The 25,300-nt window shown below is 40.4% G+C and overlaps 1 protein-coding gene across 1 annotated transcript; it reads left to right on the top strand.

The window, feature by feature from the left end:
* Positions 1 to 1,043: 1,043 nt before the first annotated feature.
* Positions 1,044 to 23,612, top strand: dync2i1 (dynein 2 intermediate chain 1). The gene is made up of 23 exons (XM_088321963.1): positions 1,044 to 1,168; positions 1,319 to 1,470; positions 2,650 to 3,044; positions 3,103 to 3,161; positions 3,230 to 3,391; positions 4,667 to 4,726; positions 6,319 to 6,354; positions 6,547 to 6,727; positions 8,765 to 8,873; positions 9,040 to 9,169; positions 10,213 to 10,324; positions 13,331 to 13,419; positions 14,869 to 14,998; positions 15,067 to 15,239; positions 17,281 to 17,443; positions 17,505 to 17,612; positions 17,678 to 17,739; positions 17,817 to 17,868; positions 19,420 to 19,480; positions 19,715 to 19,814; positions 19,882 to 20,013; positions 22,314 to 22,537; positions 23,347 to 23,612. Exons 1-23 carry the CDS (start codon positions 1,154 to 1,156, stop codon positions 23,516 to 23,518), a joined length of 2,877 nt encoding a protein of 958 aa, XP_088178089.1. The 5' UTR covers positions 1,044 to 1,153; the 3' UTR covers positions 23,519 to 23,612.
* The last annotated feature ends 1,688 nt before the right edge of the window (positions 23,613 to 25,300 follow it).

The following is a 25,300-nucleotide window of genomic DNA, read 5'->3' as shown; positions in this document are numbered from 1 at the left end:
GTGTCGGGGAGGAGGTCTTGCCCCAAGTGGAGGAGTTCAAGTATCTTTGGGTCTTGTTCACGAGTGAGGGTAGGATGGAACGGGAGATCGACAGACGGGTCGGTGCAGCGTCTACCGTCATTCGGACCCTGTACCGGTCTGTCGTGGTGAAGAGGGAGCTGAGCCGAAAGGCAAAGCTCTCGATCTACCAGTCGATCTACGTTCCCACCCTCACCTATGGTCATGAACTTTGGGTCATGACCGAAAGAACTCGATCCCGGATACAAGCGGCCGAAATGAGTTTCCTCCGCAGGGTGGCTGGGTTCTCCCTTAGAGATAGGGTGAGAAGCTCAGTCATCCGGGAGGGACTCGGAGTAGAGCCACTGCTCCTCCGCGTTGAGAGGAGCCAGTTGAGGTGGCTCGGGCATCTAATAAGGATGCCTCCTGGACGCCTCCCTCGGGAGGTGTTCCGGGCATGTCCCACCGGCAGGAGGCCCCGGGGGCGGCCCAGGACACGTTGGAGAGGCTATGTCTCTCGGCTGGCTTGGGAACGCCTCGGGGTCCCGTCGGATGAGCTGGAGGAAGTGGCTGGGGATAGGGACGTCTGGGCTTCCCTTTTAACGCTGCTGCCCCCGCGACCCGACCTCGGATAAGCGGAAGACAATGGATGGATGGATGGATAGTTCTTATCACCGCATTTTAAATTAAAATAAAACGCCCCTGAATTTATCAAAACCACTTTTTAAGTGTATTGTGTCATATATATTTATTTTTACAATTTCCTCCGAATCACGTATCATTTGACTAGCACTGCTGAGTTTAAGAGTGGAATATGAAAGTTTGAAGGTACGTACAGTATTCGATAAAAAATAAATCACTATGCACAGTAGTGTCTATAATGTAATACAACTAAAAATAAATGTTATTGATGTTGCTTTTTGTATTTTTATCAAAATGTTGAAGGTGAAGTTTAAATCGAAAAAAGGTCGAGCATTGCGCTCTGCTTTCGATTAACAAGCCTGTTGTCAAGTGGAAAGTGACGCGTTTTCCTTAGTTTCCGATAACTGCGCATGCGCATCACGAGGCTGAGCCAGTATCTTGTCATGGAGGCGACTTAGCAAAAATGTAACGTTTCCTGCGCGAGGGAGCTTCTTTTCGGAACGGCCACGGCAACATGCATCAAGAAAAGGTATCCGATTTGTATTTTACGCTTCAATTGAAGGAGTAGTGTCTCTTCTCTGCCCGGTGTGCTATATCCTAGCATCAGGACGTTTTTTATAAAATTCCCCTTCTACTTTATTATTTTCTGACCAGTGTATCTTTTACTGATTTTCTTTAGAAAATTAGTATGGAAGACACTTGGACTGCAGCCGAGTTAAAGCGACAACTCTCCCGAAGAAGGGAGCAGGAACACGACCGAAAGCAGCACTCTCGCGGCGGGGAATCAGTGGAGAGACGTCGCCGGGAATCCCGAGGGGAGAGAGAACACAGGTTAAAAATATCTCTCTCAAACTTTATTCTTCATTTATATAAATAAGGACATAAGCTGTTGAAACGTTTGTCAAACGCAGTAGTATAACTACTCAAAGGAAGTACAACAGACCACCCGGATGAATTTATCTGAAGTGGAGATCTTGATGTGAAACTGTCGTATAGCGGGGAATAGAACCCATGGTAATTAGCTGAGGCGCTCCGAACCTCCGGAACTCCAGGTAAAAACATTACAATGAAAAAACAGAATATTGTAAGTCCTACTTATATGTAGTAAACATATACATGTCCAGCAAAAATGAAATTGTATTTACCTCTGTTGTGAAGTGACTTGCGTTGGTCAAGTGGAGTAGCAGGTGGATGCAGAAAGGGGAGGAGACAGCAGAATACAAATTGAACACGGTTTAATAGCTACCTCTTACGAGGATTGTCATGCCTTTAGAAGATTTCCTTGCTTATTTTAATAATAGTCCAAATCTTCCTTTTGTAACGCCCATGAAGATTACCACGGGTATGGATTATTTTGCACCATTCGAATATTTATTGATGATCCGAAGCTTCCTTTCCACTGTCATCATATTTGTGCTTCTCCCTTTAGCATCACTGCAAGTCTTGGGACCCATAGCAAATAAATACAGGAGAAAGAATAAAGTATTGTAGTCCCGACATGTAAAAGTATTGACAAAGGCACGAGATTCTGAACTGGATGAATAAAGAGAAAGTAATTGTGGGAAGTTATTCTGCCAATACTGTACCTCTATTTCCTTGATGCTGTGATGTAAACCAATAGCAGATCAGCATTTTATATGACATCAAACAATAGCAGGCAGATGTCTTAGAGATGTAACCTGCTTACGCACAAAAGGTGCAAAGTTTGACATTTTTGCGCACACAAAATGATTTGTTCTTAATGGCATATAGTATGGAAAATGTACAGAGAGCCGTAAAATAATCCTTTTCCACATTGTAAAAAATTGTTCTGCTCAGACGCCGTATCCTGGAATTAAAAACAATTATATATTAATCTCAGGAATCTAATACCTACTTCAATTTACTCTATTAGTTTTTTTATGTCATTGTTGTGGTGCTTGAACATAGTAAAAAGACAATACTGTCAAATCTTAGTAAAATAGAGAGAGTAAAAGGTTACTTAAGACAAATACTCCCCATCTATAACAGAGACCATCACGGAGAGAGACGAGACCATCACGGAGAGAGACGAGACCATCACGGAGAGAGACGAGACTCTTATGCTGAGGAAAGAAGGAGTGACCGGGACCGAAGGTCAGAACGAGACCGGCCTGAGGATGTCAACAGGCATGTCCGCTACTCAGGAGAGGACAGAGACAAGCGAGAGAGAGCGAGGACGAGGGATGGACATGTGGACGAGGAGCAGAGACTCAAACAAAAGGAGGAAAGACGGAGGGAGGAGCACGACAAGCAAAGACGAAGAGAGGAACGGGATAAAGAAAGACCGCGAGAGGAACGGGACAAGAGGAGACACGAAGATAAGCGGGAGGAGCAAGACAGGCCAGACAGACATGAGGACAGGAAACTCTCGAGAGAGGAAAAAGGTAAACCTTTCCTGATTGTTTGTAACTTTTCAGGCGTTCTGATCTTTTTCCCTCGCAGAGCAATACCGAAAACAAAGAGGAGAGCGAGAAAGAAGACACAGGGAGCGAGAGCACAATGTAAAAATATCAATCATCTTAACCTGGACGTTATATTTGCATTTGTTTGACAACCTCCTCGCTGTCAGGGCGAAAGGTCGAGGCCAGAGCGGGAAGAAGGGACCGAGGAAGAGCGAGCTGAGAGAGAAAGAAGGAGAGAGCGGAGGCGGAGGGAGGAAGCTGAAAGGCTGAGGATGTCCTCCAAGGAAACCAAAAATCACAGGCATGAGGCCAACATTAAAAATGACCAGGTTGGTCAGTTAATTATAAAACTTTAGTGATGGGAGTTTCTGCTTTTTTTCAGGTAACTGGCTTTTTCGTTTCACCTTATGTTACCATATGTACAAAATAACTGAAAGGTGGAGTGCGTCGTTTGAGGTGTCTTTAAAAAATTAAAAGTAGAATATTTTCTCGATTGAGTATGTGTTGACAATGCCCAACTGAGTTAAAAAAGCCTTTATACTTTTTTTTTTCCCCCACCTCGCCTATCTGCTTTCATCTTATGTTGAGCACCGCTGTTCCGGAACATTACGAAGCACTAAAGAGCGATTTCATGCTGTTTCCCATTCGTTTTTTTTACTCTAGCCTGAAAAAGGTAGAAGTAAGAAAAGGCCTGTTTCAAATACAGTCGAAACGCCAACCGAAAACCCACAAAAGATGAAAAAAGAAGAGTTTATTAGTACTTGAGGCTTGAGTTGACTGACAATAATGACTTTAAGCCAGGAGATGGCGGCAGAGTAGCATAATTTAGTTGTATGAACACCATTTTTAAAAAGGGGTAAAATAAAAGAAAAAAGCAGGAAACAATAAACAAAACAGAGGAAAATAGAGAGAAAAAATAAGAAAAATGCAAAAAAAAAGTGGAAAAAAACAAAAGAAAAAAATAAAAGAGAAAAACAAGACAATACAGGAAAAAAAAGTCACAAAAAAACAAAAAAGGTAAGGTATATTACCAATGACATGAAAATGAATCGATCTTTTATTAAATTTATTATTCCACTCACTTATAATAGCATTTATTTTCACTGTATGGGTTTTTTAACTCACTTTTTTGTAATAAGCAACTTCAAAGTCAAGCAACTCAGAATCTTTGAAAAACACACAAGGCAACAAAAGGTAAAATACAAATATTGACTCAAGTTCAACAAAACAAAAACTATGAAATACAAGAATAAACCTTACATTTGTTATGTTAAAAAAGGGTAGTCATAAAACACATTATTCCTGAAAAAAAAACACTGGAAACATGAATTACAATATTTACAGATCCACACAAATAAATGATAAATGATAAAACTTAAAGCTGTTTAACTTAAAGCTGTTTAACTTGTTATATCCTCAACCAACTTAATCCATGGAGCAAAAGACAATATTTACCAATCAAGAGAGAAAAAGGGCATCCAAAAGGGTGCAGGGTCTTGATGGTGGGGAAGTAAGCTCCTCCTCCATAGAGCCGTTTTGTTCACGAACAAGACATCTGTATATAATTGACATTTACACATATGTTGTTCGTCTTTTCCATCCAGGGCGATGTGATGCATTCAGGGAACCTGGTGGTTAAAGATTCCGGGGACACGAAAGACCTGGTAGGATTTAGTCTTTGGTTACTTAGTAAAAAATATCCATTAAATTTGCATATTTTATAGCTGTGTGAAGAATAAAACAATAGACATTTGGTAGGGAAAAAAGAACAATCATCCATCCATCCATTATCTGCACGCTTACCCTCAGTGGGGTCGCGGGGGTGCTGGAGCCCATCCCAGCTATCTTCGGGCAGTGGGCAGGGGACACCCTCAACTGGTTGCCAGCCAGTTGCAACGCACACAGAGACAGAAAGGCCACTCGCTCATTCACCTAGGGACAATTTGGACCGGCCAATTAACCTGACATCCATGTTTTTGGAATGTGGGAGGAAACCGGAGTGCCTGGAGGAAACCCATGCAAGCACGGGGAGAACATGCAAACTTCACACAGGAGGTTTGATCTCATGACCTCAGAACTGTGCCGCACATGCGCTAACCACTGCACCGCTGTGCTGCCCTTAAACAATCATTATTTTGTTATTTAAAAAATATTTGAAGCATTAATGGGATACCGTGTAATATTGATGACGAGATGTCGTATTGTGAAACGCAACCATAATCGAGTGCTGCAAAGCACAAGGGAGAATACTAATTACATAGACGCAAAGTTACAAAATCGCACCTCTTTTTTAAAATATTTTTTTACCAAGTCTTACACAGGGTTTTTGGTTTTGGGGAATACCATTAGCAGCAAGATGGCCGACACTCATGTCAGATTCCTTTAGGGGAGGCTCATCTGATGTAAAATAAAAACAACTTTCCCAAACGACGAGTTTTTAGGAAAATGCATATTTCTACTATAGTTCATATTTTTTTGTTTATTATTATATTCAATATTCTTCTTATTTTTAATGTTTTTTTTTCACCAATTAGGTGGGGGGGATTAAATAGTTCACAATATCCCTCCAACGAAGAATTACATTTTTTTTTATTTCAAAAGAAGCATAGAGACAACAGATTCAAATGGTGCGTTCAGGTACTTTCACAACGTCATTACCTCTGATTTTCAAGCAAGAAAACGTACCTTTACGCTAACCCCTAGCCGAAGTTTTAAGACTAAAAATTGGTGGCTGATTAATGGAAGGCCCCTATTTTACTAAAATGAGAGAGTTGGATTGGTATTACTCAGTACTCAGTACAGATGCTGTATTTTGGTTCACTAACGTGGTGCTTGCGGGCATCAGGGATGGGTCATTGTGATATTCTAGGAAATTTGATTTCTAACTGGCACGATGTTTTACCGGTTGACCTAGCCTATTTTAACTCTACGCCTCATGATTGCAACCTGGTAATAGCATAATAATATAGTACCTACATAGTAATAACACAATGACTTGTTATTTCAGAAATTTAACCCTTCACGCTGTACAGAAAAAAGTCACCCTTAGCTTTAAAATGGTAGGTGACACTTGCTCAAAGTGTGCGGTAATAGAGGAGTTTGCAATTTTCCATGCCACACTTGAATTCAACACAAGTATAAAAAAATCAATATTGTCCAGGTACCAAGAAAGGGGACAACAGATCACTTTTAGGTTACAAACTAAATTTATTTTCTTTATCTATTTATTTGTTTATTCATTTATTGTCCCATCTAGGTAGCCAAGGACGAGGAGTACGAGGATGACTTTGAGGTAAAAACATCAGAAATACACATGCATGCCTTTTATCATTTTTCCTTGATCCATTTTCTGTGTTGTTTACGTTTGCATGCCCTAATTGGTTTGCTTGACAAGAAAGCGGTAAGGCCATCTTTTCTCTTTTTTCTTTTTTTAAACTGATTCGTGCAATGTTGTTTCGCCTAAGCGCATTGTGTCGCCGGTCAGGATTATGAAGAGGATTTCGAGGACCTGGATGAGGACGCGGAGGAGGAGGAAGCTACAAACGCGGAGCTAAGCGAGGATGTCAAAGCCATTCAGAAGGCCATGGGGGAAGAGAATGAACGAGTCAGAGTTTCTTTTTCTACTCGTAGTAAAGAGGAAGACGAGGAGGAGAAGACATCTAGAGGTAGTTTTGATGACTTGAAAAGTAGACCCCTGGGATACAGCAACCCCGGCTTATGACGTTTTTACTTTTATGGTGTGATTTTTTTTTTCCCCTCTTCACGGCACTTTCACCACTATATGACATCAACAACCCCAAAATATAAAATGTGGCCATACGATCTTTAAAATACCTTTCTGCTATTGGTCGCCACAAAAAATACTGGTCTGCTTTTGGCTTTCGTCACAACATTATGAAAATGGCGATCTGCTATTGGCTGAATTACCTCCCACAATGCCTATCCGTCTCTTCATTTTGCAAGTCGGCGTTACAAAATTGTATTTTTTGTTCTGTATTTATTTGCTACAAGTTCTAAGACTTGCACTGATGCTAAAGGGAGAAGTAAAAACATGATTATCATGGAAAATGACGCTTGCGCTCTTAAAAACAGGTACACTTATCTCTATCCCTGCTAAATTGTGATGTCAGTAACCAATTAATGATTGGGACTTTTTCTAAAAATAATGAGGCATTTAAAGCAAAGGAATCTTCTAGTGCATAAAAGGAAAAGGAAAATTCAAAATTGGTTTCATTTGTAATCTGCCGGCGCTTTCTCCTACCCCCTTCTGCATCCACCTGCTAGCTCTGCTGTACCAGCTGAAGTCATGTCACACCTAAGGTAAATAATGAATGAATAGCTTTATTGTCATTGTGCAATATTACAACAAGGGCCTCTCCTTTGAGTGCAAGTAAAGCAAGTCAAAAAGGTAAATATGTAAGAACAATACAGTGGCTTTCGAAACTATTTGCCCCCCTTGAACTTTGTGACCTTTTGCTACATTTCAGACTTCAAACATAAAGATATAAAACTGTAATTTCTTGTGAAGAATCAACAAAAAGTGGGACACAATCATGTAGTGGAACACACTTTATTGGATATTTTGAACTTTTTTAACAAATAAAAAACAAAAAAGTGGGTTTGCAAAATTATTCAGCCCCATTGAGTTAATACTTTGTAGCGCCACCTTTTGCTGCGATTACAGCTGCAAGTCGCTTGGGGTAGGTCTACATCAGTTTTGCACATCGAGAAACTGATATTTTTGCCCATTCCTCCTTGCAAAACAGCTCGAGCTCAGTGAGGTTGGATGGAAAGCGTTTGTGAACAGCAGTTTTCAGTTCTTTCCACAGATTCTCAATTGGATTGTGGTCTGGACTTTGACTTGATATGTTTTTTTACTAAACCATTCCATTGTTCTTGTATCGTTTGCTCTATGTTTTGGATCATTGTCTTGTTGGAAATCAAATCCCCGTCCCAGTCTTAGGTCTTTTACGGACTCCATCAGGTTTTCTTCCAGAATGGTCCTGTATTAGGCTCCATCCATCTTCCCATCGATCTACTATGATGCCACCACCATGTTTGACTGTGGGGATGGTGTGTTGAGGGTGATGAGCTGTGCTGCTTTTACGCCAAACATAACGTCTTGCATTGTTGCCAAAAAGTTCGATTTTGGTCTCATCTAACCAGAGCACCTTCTTCCACATGTTTGGTTGTGTCTCCCAGGTGGCTTGTGGCAAACTTTAAACGACACTTTTTATGGATATCATTAAGGAATGGCTTCCTTCTTGCCACTCTTCCATAAAGGCCAGATTTGTGCAGTATAAGACTGATTCTTGTCCTATGGACAGATTCTCCCACCTCAGCTGTAGACCTCTGGAGTTCATCCAGAGTGATCACGGGCCTCTTGGCTGCATCTCTGATCAGTTTTCTCCTTGTATGAGCTGAAAGTTTCGGGGGACAGCCCGATCTTGTAGATTTGCAGTGGTCTGATACTCCTTCCATCTCATTTTGATGGATGGATGGATAGTACTCACTGTAAGCTATTTTATTATTTTAATGTTTTTTACTTGGGATACCAGTGTTCAGGAAAATTTAGCTATTTAGGTTTCTATCCGCCGATATACGGCAAATTTCCCCACCTTAGGACGGATTAATGCCATATCCTGAGGGTCTGCTGTAAATTATTGTGGAACGATAATGACACAAACATGTTTTTCTTTCAGCGAGCAGATCAGACGGGATGGAGAGCAGAAGCTCCCAGCGAGGAAAGTTTATTGACTTTGTTGCGGCCAAGCAACGACAAGTCAGCAAGAAAGTTGCAATGAAACAAAAGTAGGCAATTAGTATTAACTTTGATGTTTTTAAAGTGCAACTGACGACTACAGACTTCATAAATGTTTAAACGTTACGTTCCATTGACTGCTATACGTGTCATTTTTTAAAATCTTCTTTTCATCCATTTTTTGACAAGCGTATTGTGTTATTCTTTTCGTAACAGGAAACGCAGCACGGAGTTGCTCCGCTTAATCGATCTGGATTTCTCCACCACGTTTTCCCTCCTGGATCTGCCGCCCGTCAGCGAATACGACATGTACATCCGGAATTTTGGAGCCGCAAACACGAAGCAGGTCCGTTAAGCTTCAACACCGGTCACGTTCAATGTCACCCACTAATCATCAGTGTTTAGTGCGTAACTTAAAAATAGTAATCAGATACTAGTTACTTCCTTTAAAAAGTAACTCCGTTACCCCCAGACGACTGACACCAAAAAGTAGCACATTACTTACGTTACTAAATAGCCTATATACACACATTGAAGCAGAACCACTAAAACTGCTTTAAAAAAAGCTACATTATGAAAAATGTTAAGAAAATGTGCAAACCAACCTGCGGAAGCAGTGAACCTGTTATATGTATTGGCTTGTGCAAATTTGTAGAGCTTGCCAAGAAAAAATTAGGCTAGACACTCCATATTCATTTTGTCTGGGCTTCAAACCACTTTAATATCTCCTTCTCCAATTTTGGTACGGTCCGATATGTTTTCTGCTTTTCTCCAGGCGTATTGCAAAAATAATTTTACAAATAGACGGACCAGAATTCAGCACACATTTCCTGAAAATTCTGTGCTTGTGTTTCCCCAGTGATTTTTGTTGGTTTCTTGTTCCTGTATAAGCCTCACCCCCTTCCACACACCCTGCCAACCTTTTCGCTACTCGTGACACACAACTAAAAATGTGCATATAATCCGACCCCTGCGTATTATACATCTCCGATGTGAGTATATACTGTAGGGAGAATAATTCCAGGATGAGACATTCTCCATCCTTGTGCTCTGTGCTTGAGACAGCATCACCACTGTAACTGTATTTAGTCATAATTTGTACTTCAATATAAGCACGCCTACCCTTATAAAAGTGTGACATTGCTGGTAGATCGAGGCTTGTGCGTGACAACGTGAATGATGCAGGAGTGTTTCAGCACTTAGAGAACATTTTTATACATGAGCTCCATTTATTGGGTGGCAAATGAAACAGTAACGCACCATGTAGTAACGACAGAAGCATTACAAAACATTCTTAATAACGCGTTACTGTGCTCATTACCAAAGTAACTGCATTCCTTCGTAACATGTTAGTCCCAACTCTGCTAACCATGGTGAACCCTTTGCCAGGCCTATGCCCAGTGTAACGAGGAGAACACGGACAGAGACGTCCAGACTGAGGAGGTGGAATCCAGTGACAAGTGGACGCAGCATCCAGCAGAGCATTGCGGTGCCTGTGGAGGTACAAAACAGAAATCAAAAAATCAAACAGACTGATTAAAAAAAATAAAAATAAAACCTGAACATTTTCTGCACTATAAGGTACACAGCTTTACAGAGTGGACCCCCCAAAAATGGTCTTTTGTGATATTATTTTCATATATAAGGCACACCAGACTATAAGGCGCATGTAACTTAAACTACAGTATGGGCAAAGATGGCACTATAAATAAAAAGTACAGCATACATGCATTGAGAGATTAGTCAAATATATCACTTGCACAAAATTGCACAAACATGGATGTAATAGGAATCTTACTTGAATTGCAGTAAAAAGCATGAGTAGATACTATCAACTACACCAAAAGGGATACAGATGACACAGAAAGGTATTGGGTTTAAACTCATCATCACACTTTTGTAGTCACAGTGCCACGTTATTGATGTTATTACTGGGGCCGGCCGCGATAATTTTATCAAAGGTTGGAAGCCACTAAAGTATTGTATCGCTGACTCGCTAAGTCTTTTTGAAGTGCACTAGATTCTGAACTGAATGAAGAGAAAAGCATGATAGAAGGTAATTTGGTTGTTCCAAAGTGAACAAAGAAAAAGGCATTGTGGGACGTAATTTGGTCATTTTTATAGATAAATACACGTACGGCGGCACATATCCAAAATGTTTGTCACTTACAATGCTTAGTTTGAGCTGAGAAAAAGTGAAACAAAATATACCGATTTTGAGTTCCTTATTCTCATTATTCTAAAATATCTGGCACTGTGACTAAAATTTGTCTGATAATGAGATGAGACCTAATGTCCTTTCATCTGTTGTCTATATCCTTAGTGGCCTAGTGGGTAGGAGTTGGTGCTGTTCCTGTCGCAATCCAGATTTTATTCCCATTGCATCTAATATTATGCAATTGTTAACATTCATCCACGTCCCTAGCGCTTTTTGTTCTCTTACCATTGATACCCGAATTATTCCCTTCTGAAAGTATTTCTGGTTCAATTCTCCTTGCCAATATTTCCAATCTCTTCTGCATATAAGGTGCACATTCAAATATCTGGCCGATTTTTGGATGCGCCTCATGGTCCCTCAATACTGGACTGTCTCAGAAAATTAGAATATTGTGATAAAGTTCTTTATTTTCTGTAATGCAATTAAAAAAACAAAAATGTCATACATTCTGGATTCATTACACATCAACTGAACTATTTCAAGCCTTTTATTATTTGAATATTGCTGATTTTGGCTTACAGCTGAAAAAAACTCAAAAATCCTATCTCAAAATATTAGAATACTTCCTCAGACCAAGTAAAAAAATAATTTTATAACAGCAAAACTAAATCAAACATTTGAAAATGTCCATTGATGCACTCAGTACTTGGTTGGGAATCCTTTTGCACGGATTACTGCATCAATCCGGCGTGGCATGGAGGCAATCAGCCTGTGGCATTGCTGAGGTGTTATTGATGCCCAGGATGCTTCGATAGCGGCCTTCAGCTCATTTGCATTTGTAGGTCTGGTGTCTTTCATCTTCTTCTTAACTATACCCCACAAATTCTCGATGGGGTTCAGGTCAGGGGAATTAGCAGGCCAATCAAGGACAGTGATGCCATGGTCAGTGCACCAGTTACTGGTGGTTTTGGCACTGTGGGCAGGTGCCAGATCATGCTGGAAAATGAAATCCTCATCTCCATAGAGCTTTTCAGCAGATGGAAGCATGTAGTGCTCTAAAATCTCTTGGTACACAGTTGCATTTACTCTGGACTTGATGAAACACAGTGGACCAACACCAGCAGCTGACATGGCTCCCCAAACCATTGCTGACTGTGGGAACTTCACACTGGATTTCAAGCAACTTGGATTTTGCTCCTCTCCAGCCTTTCTCCAGACTCTGGCGCCTTGACTTCCAAATGAAATGCAAAACTTGCTTTCGTCTGAAAAGAGGACTTTGGACCACTCTGCAACTGTCCAGTGCTTCTTCTCCATAGCCCAAGTCAGACGCTTCTTCCGTTGTCTTGAGTTCAGAAGTGGCTTGACCATGGGAATACAGCTATTGTAGCCCATTTCCCGGACACGTCTGTGAACTGTGGCTTTTGATACCTGGACTCCAGCTTCAGCCCACTGTCTTTGAAGCTCCCCCAAATTCTGGAAGCGGCTCTTCTTCACAATTTTGTTAAGGCTGCGGTCATCTCTCTTGGTTGTGCAGCGTTTCCGGCCACATTTTTCCCTTCCAACAGACTTTTTGTGGATATGCTTTGAAACTGCACTCTGTGAACAGCCTGCTCTTTGAGAAATTTCTTTTTGTGTCTTACCCTCCTGATGGAGGGTATCAATGATGGTCCTCTGGACAGCAGTCAGATCAGCAGTCTTCCCCATACTTGTGATTTAGTTTACTGAACCAAGCTGAGTGTTTTTAAGGCTCAGGAAACCCTCGCAAGGTGTTTCGAGTTAATTAGATGATTCAGGTGATTAGTTGAATAGCCTACTTGTATACTTTTTCATGATATTCTAATATTTTGAGATAGGATTTTTGAGTTTTCTTAAGCTGTAAGCCAAATTCAGCAATATTAAAATAATAAAAGGCTTGAAATAGTTCAGTTGATGTGTAATGAATCCAGAATGTATGGCATTTTTGTTTTTTTAATTGCATTACAGAAAATAAAGAACTTTATCACAATATTCTAATTTTCTGAGACAGTCCAGTATACTGTAGCTCAATATATTTTTTCAGACCACTAGAGGAAGCCAGTGTATCTCTCTTGTCATTTTCGGTTTTAAACCATGGCAGAGGAGCCATTGGGATAGTTTTTTTTATCTCATTGACTTCCTGGATTTTGATATTTTTAAATCCAGGTCAAAAAATATAAGCGGCCTTTTTCAAATTTATTTTTCCATCCACTATTTGAAGAGGTTTCACTAGAGAAAAACAGCACGACAAAAATAACATGTCATCATTCTTTTAAAAAATAAAAGTCAACATGAAATTCCTCTGCATAAACCTTTTTCCTTTATATTCCAAAGATCCAAATAGGGCACATGAAACTCGAAACATAAGCGGGATGAACTTGGATTCAAGACGACTGGCCTCCTTTCTGCATGCTGCCTCCCAGGTATATGAATTTTCTTTTTCCTATGGAAAATGTAGAACCTCTGAACAGAGTTTCCTTCAGAAATGTTAAGCCTGGTATGAGTTTTTTCAGATTACAAATGTCCTATTTTCATGTTTTGTTCAATTAAGGGAATGAAAATATAACACATTCTGTGCTATTGACAGCAATACACATCACTCCTCCTTTTAAAATTTAAGTAGATACGGTAGACGGACTGAATCTTTTGAATTGTTATTATCCATAATATTTTATTTTTCCAATTGTGTACTACATAGGTCTTCTTTGCATTTTCTTTCCAGCGAGGGAAGAAATAAATTAACACAGTCCGTGTAATTGTCTGCAAAAGACGTCATGCCCCCTTTTTAAATCTATAAGTGTCACGATTACTCATTGCCCTCACGTGTGCCCGCTCGTTTGGCGGCAGCTGCTGCTCGTTGCCTGATTGATTCCCCTCCTATTTAAACTCAGTACTCAGGTCACTCCTTGTCAGTCCGTCAGCGAACCTCCGCATAGGCAAGGCAAGCACTTTGACTCTGGCTCCCGTCTGTCCCGTCCTCATCAGTGTCCTGCTCGTCTGTCCCTGATTTCCCGATCGTCTCCGACTCCCTGACTTTGCCCTTCCTTCGACAACGCTCTGATTGCCCTTTCCAGCTAGTGACCCGTTTTTGCCCGCCAACTATGCTCTGATCCCCCGCTCCAGCTACTTGACCCGTTTTGTAACGCCGACCACGCTCCGATCTCCCGCTCTGGCTACTTGACCCGTTTTGGCACACCGACCACACTCCGATCGCCCGTCATGGCAACTACACTCGTTTCCGCATTCCAGCCACGCTCCTTGCTCCCCCTGCACAACAAGCTCCGGACCACTGTCGTTTGTTTCCCCGCACCTGACTTCCCCGGTTCTAAAATAAAGCTTTGTGTGAAACGTTATGCGTTTTGGTCTACCATCTGTTCTTGTTCTGACAATAAGAGCTATATTGAATTTGGAACATTTTACTTATGGCCTCCATCTCCTGTCTAGTGTCATCATTGCAGCCTTAGTGAGCTTGTTCATAATGCGCATACAAATACGTGCATTCCTTAGATGCGCTCGGATAAACTCTTCTTTTTTCGTCTATCTTGGGGTTTGGACTGTAATTTGAAACAGGCTTTTTCTTGCTTTCACCATTTTCAGTAAAAATGACAAAAAAGGAGATAGAAATGGTGCAGGTGAAAATAAAGCATCAAGGGTCTTTGAGATCAGTTAGGTTCGTAAGTAAGTAATAGAGAAAATATTTAACTTTTCAACTATTTTAAGGACACCTTTAAGTCGGCTGGGACTAAATGAGTTTATTTGTATAAAAAGCAACACAATCATTTTAGGTTGATAGCAATGTTCCATTCAAAGGCTTCTGAGACTTAAGTGTGATAAAAACATGATCATATTGTTGTTTTCACTTCTGGTAAAAGGTGATGGCGGTCTTGCTGGAGGAAGATCACGCCGAGAGGAGTTCCTACCAGGGCCGGACGACGAAACGAGACACATTGTCATTCAGTGACGGAAGTCTGCAGCTCAACACTGACCTCTCCTTTCTCCGCAGTGCGACGACACACCCATCACGTTATCTTGTCTCACCGTCCATCTGACATCATTTTTGTTCAACACAGGTCGAACCGTCAGCCAGGTGCTTTTCTCTCAGGCACAGAGGCACACGCTATTGTCTGTGCACAACCCTGCAGATTCATCCGCCGACGTGTTGCATCCAGGATGCACACTCATCTGCGTCTGGAACATGTGGGAGCCGTCGAGGCCGCAGAGGATCCTGCTCTGCGAAGCAGAGGTTCATTTTTAGACTGATTTCATTGTTTTTTTTTCTTTTGTTACAGGCAATACAGGGAATAAGAAAATAGTGATTTTCAGCAACTGGTCTCGCCAGGGCTATTATTTCTGGATAGCGCGGTTGACACTGATGCAAGTGGTTAGCGTCACCTGGCACATGCTACCAATAGCGATTAATCTAGAAAACACAGTCGCTAGCAATAGAGCCTGGCATGGGGGGTCTGCAACATCGGCTCGTTTTTTTTTTTTTTTTTTTTTGATAAGGGAAAATTATATGGTTTCTGTAGGGGGGCAAATATGACATTTTCCAATGATATATATATATATATATATAAGCATATTGGCTCGGCATTCTACTTAGGCGGGGTTGTTGGGGACGTCGTTTTGTTGAAAAAGCACCAGGCAGCCACCAGGGAGTGCAGCTCCACAATCGCTTGTACTTTAAATCAGATGTGTAGCGATTTGACACAAAACCTAGCTAAAGACACTCCCAGATGCCTCAAGTACAGCTGTGTACATTTTCACGAAAATCAGTTTAATTGTTTTGGAGTATATAAAATACTTGCAAATACATATACTTACACACACACACACACGCAAATCAATCGGGATTTATACATTTTTTTGATTAAATTACTTACATACAGTGTTCCTTTTGTTTGAGCATATGTTGTTGTTTGTTTGTTTGTTTGTTTGTTTTTTGGTCCACTATGGCTCTTTCAACATTTTGGGTTGCCAACCCCTGACTTAGTGGTATTAGTGGATAAGCCTTCTAGCTTTTACTCCTAGTCTTGCTAACAAGCCCACTAGAATTAGAGGTTGATCTTGCGGATGTTAACATTAGTAAGTTGTGTGGGTGTTGTAGCCGCTAGCATTAGTAACTTACAAGATCAACGCAACCACAATAGCAGGGGTCTCGTCTTGCCCATTTTGGCTCTAATCCAGATCGTCTCAATCGCTGGTAGCAGACAACAACGTCATTGTGGATTACTAATATTGTAGCGGTATTCTACTTAGTCTTGATATGAGTAAGTAGGTGCTTTGTTGTGTGTGTAGGGTTTATTATGGCTTAATAATAAGGATTTGCATTTATTAATAACGGGAGTAATTGGTAGGTATGAAATCTAGAGACATTTTATGTAAGCAGTCACTGTGAACTTAAATTTAAAGTCACTTTCACTGTAAATGAACATACACACAAGAATATTTTACAGTACATTATTTTATTTGCATGTAGTAGTGTACATGCACAAACTGGACCGACCTGATGCAGGCATTGAGCTGTCTCTATTCGTAGCCTCTGGGACTGCTTTGAACCGGATTTTCCTTCATATAGCAAGCAAAATTTTTGTTGCAAATGAAACCAGTTAACCGAAATTCTCATTTAGAGATACTCATATAAAGAGCTACTTCTGTGTCACGTCCAGGACAAAGGGTAGACCCAATTGCGTAACGTTTCTCGCAAGTTTTATTGATAGAAAGAGGAAGGGCAGTGCCCGCGATCCGGTGCTCGCTGGACGCAAGAAGCAAGTTGCTCTCGCAATCGGATTGTGATCCGAATACGGAAGTGGATCTTCCGTGGCGGGCGATGGCGGTGTCAGGGACGGAAAAACAGGTCGATAGCTGGGACAGGAGAGTCAAAAACGTGGTCGGGGTCAGAGACGGGTCGTAAGCCGGGACGGGAGAGCAGACGTGGTCGGGATCAAAAATGGGTCGTAAGCCGGGACGAGAGAGCAGACGTGGTCGGGATCAAAGACAGGTCGTAGCTGGAGACAAACGGGGAGATCAGGAACGGGCAGGTGGAAAACGGGTGCAAAAATAGGACAGGCGGAAGTCAGGGTCGAAAAGGCTTCCTTTGTAACAACAGATGTTCGCAAACGGACCGACATCAGGAGAGTGATGGGACTGGGTTTAAATAGTGACAGGGAACCAATCAGATAGCCCGCAGCGGCTGGCGCGAAATGAGCGGGCACCGGTGATTCCAATCGGTAATCATGACACTTATGTATCTAAGCTTAGCGTTCTGGATTTCCTCTCTTAAGGTGCAGTGCTGCTGTTTTAGTCCGGGAAAGGCCACGCTCGTGTTTGCTGGAACCTCCATCGGCTCGGTGACCCTGTGGGACCTGCGGGAGCCGGACGGCAGCCACAATCGCATAAATGCTGGCGATAGCGAGTGGACCTTCAGGCGGCCCACCTTTTCCACCGGTTAGCCAAACCAGAAAGATTTAATGGCCGTCTGGAAATACATTTCTTTATGTATGAGTAGACGCCGTGCCCTCAGCCCATTTCTCACCGGTGACGTCGGTGGAAGTCGTTCCCACGAATGTGTGCGGGATGCTCGGGCCCGAGGTGGCCTTTTTTGCTTCCGAGGAAGGTGAGATTTAGTGTTGTGCAGGTTCTGTACTTTGAAATGATCAAATGACCACTTTCCAATCTCAGAGTTGCTGGGACTGTCCTTCCAGTTGGCCTCTCTGGACGAAAGCGGTGTTTTGAATCTTTGGGTAGGCCGTCATTTGTTTTGAGGTTTTTCTTATTTTTTTACGAAGCCCTAATTTGTTGATCTTTTGGTGGCCTGTAGGTGGTAGTGCAACTCCCAAAAGCCAACGAGGCAGGATCACAGACAGATTTAGGTATGTTTTTTTTAATCTTAATAGAATGATGTGAAGCTACAAAAGTCTCTTTCACCATTGAACCCACAATTAATTTATTTTGATTTGAAAAATAATAATTTCATGACGGTTTCAGTTTAGCAAACAATAGATGAGTGGTTTCCAAATAACAACCAGGGGACCATATACAGCCTGCGACCCTTTTCCAGTGGCCTGCAACACATAGTATTATATTTGTTTTCACATTTACTACAGAAGTCACCAACCTTTTTAAAGCTGAAAGCTTCTTTTCTTTTTTGATGATTAGCGTGAAAGGGCGACTGGTTTCATGTTGTATTTCAAGTAATCATGTTTTTACTAGATGATAAATATGATATGTTATTACCAGGTTGTTATGAGTTGAAGTAGAGTTGAAAATAGGATTTTATCCACTAAAACCTCATTTTCCTAGAAATGTAAAACTTGTCCATGGGCTACCCAGCTGTTCTTATGGGACTACTGATCCATGCTCTACAACTTTTTAACTCGGTAGCCGCAAACCTGTTGAAAATGGATCATTAACACCTATTTTATGAATATTATTATGATGATGATTATTATTATTATAATAGCTGCCAATGGCGTTTAATGAGTTGTATATCTAAATAAAAAATAGATTTTTTTTTCATATAATTTTTGGGTGAAATTCGAAACTGACTTGGTATATTGTTTCTGTTTAAAGCAAATAAAAAATAGCTAACATTACACTGTGGTGTGCTTTAAAAAAATATGTATATGGCTGACACAAAAAAAATATGAAATGTAAAAAAAATTAACAAAAGTAATAAAAAATGTCAGCTTGGGCCATCTAAGCGGTCAATATAGCTCAGTTACATTTAATCATTTATGTAGCTAATAGTTAAACTAGCAGAAATATAATTTTTTTTTAAATCCCTATTCAAAAACAGCTTGGTCAAAAACAATAATGTAACCGAAAACGGTTTGCACAAACAACCCTCAAATAGGGTTGTCTTGTTAAAAGAAATCATCTAATCAAAGCAAGTCAAGTCATGCTCATTTGTATATCCTTTAGAGACAAAAGTCTCAAATGGCTGCACAGACCAACATGATACCACCCCTTGATCTGAAACCTACATTAGGGCAAGAGAAAAACTCCAAAATGAAAAGGGTACATTGAATGTTGCAAGGGCAACAACAGACAATTCATACATGTAATCAAAATTAAATGTAGGTAATAACAGTATGTCCAGTTGACAGCTTCCTGCCCCAAAATCTTGACTGATGCAGCAGGTTTTAAATTATAGCATACATCATATTTAAGTGCCGCCATGATGACACTAAAGGCCAAAATTAAGATGACATTATATAAAACAAACCTGCATCAAGAGTATAATTTTGTAGCTAAATAACAACTAAAATAAATGTACATGCGTCTGTCATAGAGAGAGGGGGTGGGGGGGGGGGTGGGGGGGATTTACAGAAGTGTTCTTAGAGCCCACAGCTGTCTCGGGGCTCGAACACTGGTAGGGGCTCATATATCTCACACGTGCACGCACAAATATGTTTTTCCAGGTCTACGGCCGGGTGGCAAAGTGAAGCTTCTCCACAGCTCTGCCTGCTTGACGGCTAATGGGTGAGATATTATAAACAAGGTTTGGCGGGCCTGGGCCGGCCCTCTTAAAATAGGCCATAAAGCCAAGCACAGATACCACAGAGGTGGGGGGGGCATGGTCAAACCATTTTGTTCTTTATGCTGTTGATTTTGTCGCCTCAACATTTAATGGAAAGAAATCTGCGTACCAGTGCTAAGTGTTCTGGGTTGTTTTGGGATGGGAATATTTTGACCCCGACCTTGTGTGTTTGGCAGGACGTCGCCAGGGAACGCAGACAAAACCGGTCCGTTGCAGTCGCTCCTTTTGAAATTTCTCCCAAATGACCCCAGTCATTTCTTCATCGGCACCAACATGGTGAGCTGCATCATAGAGCCATGGGACCAGCGTGGTTTAGACACAAAATGACACATTTCTTCTCTAGGGTATGGTCAGTCACGGCACTACTCAGGGTTTGAAGGCTTCACCCAAGCGCTACACTTCGCAGGACTCAGCCACTCGACTCGTTGATGTCAGCGCCATCCACTTTTCTCCTTTCAGGCCAAACTTGTTTTTGGTGAGCCATAGAAATATATTTATATTATTGACGAATGCAGATGTCAGTGGCAGTCAGTGAGTCAATGCCATTGACTGCTTTATAGGTCATTGTCAGTCAGTGAGTTATTACCATTGATTGCTGTAGACAGCAATGTCAGTGAGTTAATACATTTGATAATTGTAAATGTTAGAGTCAGTAAGTTATTGTCATTAATGGCCATAAACATCAGTGTCATTGTCATTGGCGGCTGTACACATTAGTCAGTGAGTCAATGTAATTGACGGTTGTATACGGAAGTGGCAGTCAGTGAGTTCATCAATGTCATAGATGGCTTTATACGTCAATGTCAATGAGTTAATGCACATTGACACTAAAAAAACACAGGAAATATCATTAAACATGTATACATTTGCAAAAAAAAAAAGATAACATATAAAACAATTTCAACCTTTTTCACACACAACAAACTTAAAGTCAACAACACAGAATCCCAAAAGAAATTCTACAGCCAAAAGTAACAGACCGCTTTTGACCATCATTAACGGTAACGGAAGAAATAATAATAATAATTTGCTTGATTACCCCATTACTGAAGAATAAACGCCGATACGTAACTGAGTTATTTATAATGGCGTAACTCCCAACACTGATTACAATTAACGGCAGTGGCAGTGAGTTAGTGGGTTTGACAGCTATAGACTTCAGTGACAGTCAGTAAGATAAGGCTGTTGACGGCTGTAGACGTCAGGAGCAGTCAGTGAGTTAATAGTATTGAGTGCAATTGATGTCAGTGTTAATGCCATTGATGGCTGTAGATGTCAGTGTTGGTGATATAATGCCAACGACTGCTGAGGACACCTGGCAGTTAGAGAGAGAAGAGAATATACCTTTATTGTCGTTGTTACAAAATGGGTTAACATATTGTGACAATGAAATTGGGCATGACACTCCAGTTTCACACATTCACAGTGAGGTAAAAAGCCAAGAAGATAAAGGAACAGAGAAGATAAGGTTATAAAACAAGGAGGATAAGGCTATAGTTATAATATACATGATATTTACTCAAGAAATGTCGGCATGTAGGATGTTACATACAGTTGGTATCGTAATACAGGTGGTATCGTAAGAGTTGTGCAATTTTGCATTTGCAAAGGTCATCATAGTGCAAAAAAATAGTCAACAAATGCATTGGTGCAAACATAGTCATCATAGTGCAGAAAAAAAAAGTGAATTAATACCATTGACGTCTGTAGACGTCAGTGGCAGTCAGTGATATGGACGGCTATTGAAATCAATGAGGTAACAAGAACGACAGCTACAGAATAGTGTCACTAGTATTTTTTGAGCCAAACATATTTGGACCATGGCCAACACAAATGCCAAAACACCCAAACAAGTTAGGTACCTCGGCACCTAAGTTAGTTGGTCATGCTTTCGTCCCCCCAGATGAAACAGGACACAAGAAAGCGGCCATGTCACTTTTGAAGGTTAAAAATTTGAGGCACCCACAGAGAAATTTGAAAGGGTCAATTAGAGTTCCACTTTTTTAGGTTTGAATAAAAAATTGTCGTTGAAAAAAAAAATTGTTTAGAAACGGTCAGTTTTAAGCTTGAGATAAGATAAATTAAGTTTACAATATAAAATCAAAATGTCTGAGATAGAAGTCATTTTTGGGAGGGTCGTGGCTCAGAATTTACTATGTAAAAAGAAGTCATTTTTGGGAGGGTCGTGGCTCAGAATTTACTATGTAAAAATCAATTCGGGCGTTAATTTTGCTCTATTTTTTATTTCATTTTTGTCACTCTTTTTTTTACTTTGAAATAGGTAAAATATTTAAAATGAGATAAATCATCTGCCAGGGTATTTTTTTTAGCATTATTTTAAAAGCAAACATCATGCAACAAAATAAGTGAACCAAATCTTTTACCCGTACCGCCTCTTAAAGGAGCTGTATAGAAATTCGAATGTTTTTCATCTCTGCAGCCATTTCCTGGTTTAAAGTCATGATTGCAGCCATGGGTTGTTCAGGATGTGCGCGCAAGTACGCGCATATCTTAGACGACTTTGAATAAAGTTTTCCTACTTCGTCTTTGTTGGGTTGGCGTTTGGACTATACTTGAAATAGGCTTCTTCTTATTTTCACAGTGTTCATACTACACTGACAAATAGAAAAAAACAATGCTCAGACGAGCATGAAGTTACTCTCTACATTTCAACCAGCACACCAAACAAATTCTCATGGAACAAATTGGTCAAAAAGCACTGCTCTAGACGTCAATGGCAGTGAATGATTAATGCGAGGTTTTATGGGTCACCAGGTGGGCTGCGGCGACGGGAGCGTGCGATTACACGAATTCAGCAGGGAAAAACCGCTGGACGAATGGACGGACTGCACCAAGGACGAGGCTGTTGTCTCTCTGCAGTGGAGCCAGACCAGGCCGGCAGTCTTCTGTGTGTTGGATGCCGTGTCTCGCCTTCACGTTTGGGACCTGCTGAAGAGGGACAGGGAGCCCGTGGTCTCGGAACTGCTAGAATCGGACAGGTGAATTTGATACAGTGCCTAGCAAAAGTATTGCCCTCCCAAAAAACTTGTCATATTGTCACATTTCAGGCTTCAAAATTCTGAAAATATTTACTGAGAATCAACAACATGTGAAACACAATAACAAAAATTATTTAAACTTTCTATATTATATTTACAAGAAAAATACTGAAAAGTATTGGCCCCCTGTTCTCTCAGCTCAGCCAACTGACTTCAGAAGTTCCTTGATGACATATGAATGACTTATTTCACAACATTTAGCACTTTGCAAGCAATAATATTACAATAAAGAGAGCATAAAACCACTGCAAAACCTAACAAGACCTGGCCATCCCTCTGAACTTTGAGCCCAAACATATAAAGCTGAGGTGGGGAAATCTGTGTATAAGACAACTTTTAGTCATACTCTGCATAAATCTCCCCTTTATGAAAGCGTGACAAAAAGAAAGCCCTTTCGGAAAGAATATTATAAAAAGGCTCGTGAAACCACATGGGAGACACAAATAACATGTGGAACAAGGTTCTCTGGTCAGATGACAGCAAAATTGAACTTTTGGGGCTGAAAGCAAAGTGTGACTAAGCGTAATACTGCACATCTCCCCACAAACACCATCCCCACTGTCAAACATGGTTGTGGCAGTATCATGTCATGTTGAATACATTTGGTTTCTTTTTACGTTTGTTGATTCTAAGTTTGAAGCCTGAAATATGGTAATATGTCAAAAGGTTTGTGGAGGAAAATACATTTGCAAGACACTTTTTGAGTTCTTAAACAATACAGAAACTTATCTTTGGGTTGACTTTCTCAGAACGATCGCCATGACCACGTTTGGGGACCCGGGACAGCAGAATGCGTACTCGGGACTCGCCACGGCACACCAGTCGGGTAAAATTGAAATGCACTATTTCACAAAGGAGTTCACCTTCCAAAGTAGCAAAGAAGAAGAAACACTAGTGGGGAAGATTGCGGACTCCTTTTGAAACACTTGGACGCTTATAGAACGTGTACATTTTCCTCTTGTTCTTGTATTGTGAATAGTCAAATGATGTAAATATAAACTTGTTGCTTTGTCCATCTGCTTTCCTTGGTGAGTATGTGCAATACATGAAGCAATATCAAGTGACATGCATATTAGTGTTACATAATGCAGGCTGCACTTTATTCCGGAAAGGTCGTTTATAAGTGCAATACCACGCACGCAACCCTGGGGTCGAATCGACACCTTTGAGAAAGGGAACATGCTTCAGTATTCCCGCTCGTGACACTTTTAGCTTACCGTAGTTACTTAAATAGGTACCATTTATAATGCACAACGTTCTAGTTAACAAGAGACACGTATTTAAAAAAACAGTTGTGTTTGTGTGCTGAGCTTCACGATGCATCAGATTGTAAACTCGAATTGGAGGTGCCGTACCGCAATAACTAAAAAGGAGCCATTTACAGAGCTTCCAAATATTAAAAAGTGTATTTCAGAATTGAAATATATTTTCAGATTTTGAAAGTGATTTTGAGACAATGTTATCACATAAAAAAAACTTTACTGTACAACTTTTGTATAAATATAACTGTTGAATATTTGTAACAACATTTTCAATACAAAAATAATATTGCTCGACTTATTTTTCCAATTTTCTTAGTTTTCATAGAAAATGCATATATTTGGTATGGTAATTTGCTCTAAACTGGTGTCTTAAACTTGAAAAGATTCTTACAGTGCATCCGGAAAGTATTCACAGCGCTTCACTTTTTTCACATTTTGTTATGTTACAGCCTCTTTCCAAATTGTATTAATTTAATCTCTTATCTCAAAATTCTACACAAAATACTCCATTATGACAATGTGAAAAAGTTTTTTTTTTACTTTTTTTGAATTTATTAAAAATAGAAAACTAAGAAATCACATTCACATAAGTATTCACAGCCTTTGCCATGAAGCTCAAAATTGAGCTCAGGTGCATCTTTTTTCCACTGATCATCCTTGAGATCTTTCTACAGCTTAATTGGAATCCACCTGCAGTAAATTCAGTTGATTGGGCATGATTTGAAGGCCCCAATGAGCACAGTGGCCTCCATTATTTGTTATTGGAAGACATTTGGAACCACCAGGACTCTTCCTAGAGCTGGCCGGCCTTCTAAACTAAGCGATTGGGGAAGAAGGGCCTTAGTCAGGGAGGTGACCAAGAACCCAATGGTCACTGTCAGAGCTCCAGCGTTCCTCTGTGGAGAGAGGAGAGCCTTCCAGAAGGACAACCATACTTATGTAAATGTGATTTTAGTTATCTATTTTTAATAAATTCAAAAAAAGTAAAAAAAAGAAAACGTTTTCACATTGTCATAATGGAGTGTTTTGTGTAGAATTTTGAGATAAGAGATTGAATTAATACAATTTGGAATGAGGCTGTAACATAACAAAATGTGGAAAAAGTGAAGCGCTGTGAATACTTTCCGGATGCATTGTAGTATTTGGTAGCTCTGCATTTAAAAGACATATCTTCGAGATAATGCATGACAAGAGTCTTAAAAATAATACAAATAGTGTTTATTGAAAATTAGTGTCATCATTCTTATTATCAATAAATTGTTTGATGACTAATTAGCTGACCTTTTCCAGGATCAACATTCCCCCATAGAGCTTAGTAATACTGTTTAGGAGCAGTACTGATATCAATTTATTTGTGGAAGGTGTAATAAACATTACTGTCTACTTATTTTTGTGGTCGGCTTCAAATTTTAAAAGGACATTTTATTTATTTAGTGTCTTC

Source organism: Urocampus carinirostris, chromosome 18, assembly GCF_059441175.1.
Source record: "Urocampus carinirostris isolate Australia breed hairy pipefish chromosome 18, RoL_Ucar_1.0, whole genome shotgun sequence".
Lineage (NCBI taxonomy): Eukaryota > Metazoa > Chordata > Actinopteri > Syngnathiformes > Syngnathidae > Urocampus > Urocampus carinirostris.
The sequence above is the reverse complement of the archived record's forward strand: the minus strand, read 5'-3'. Positions and strand labels throughout refer to the sequence as shown.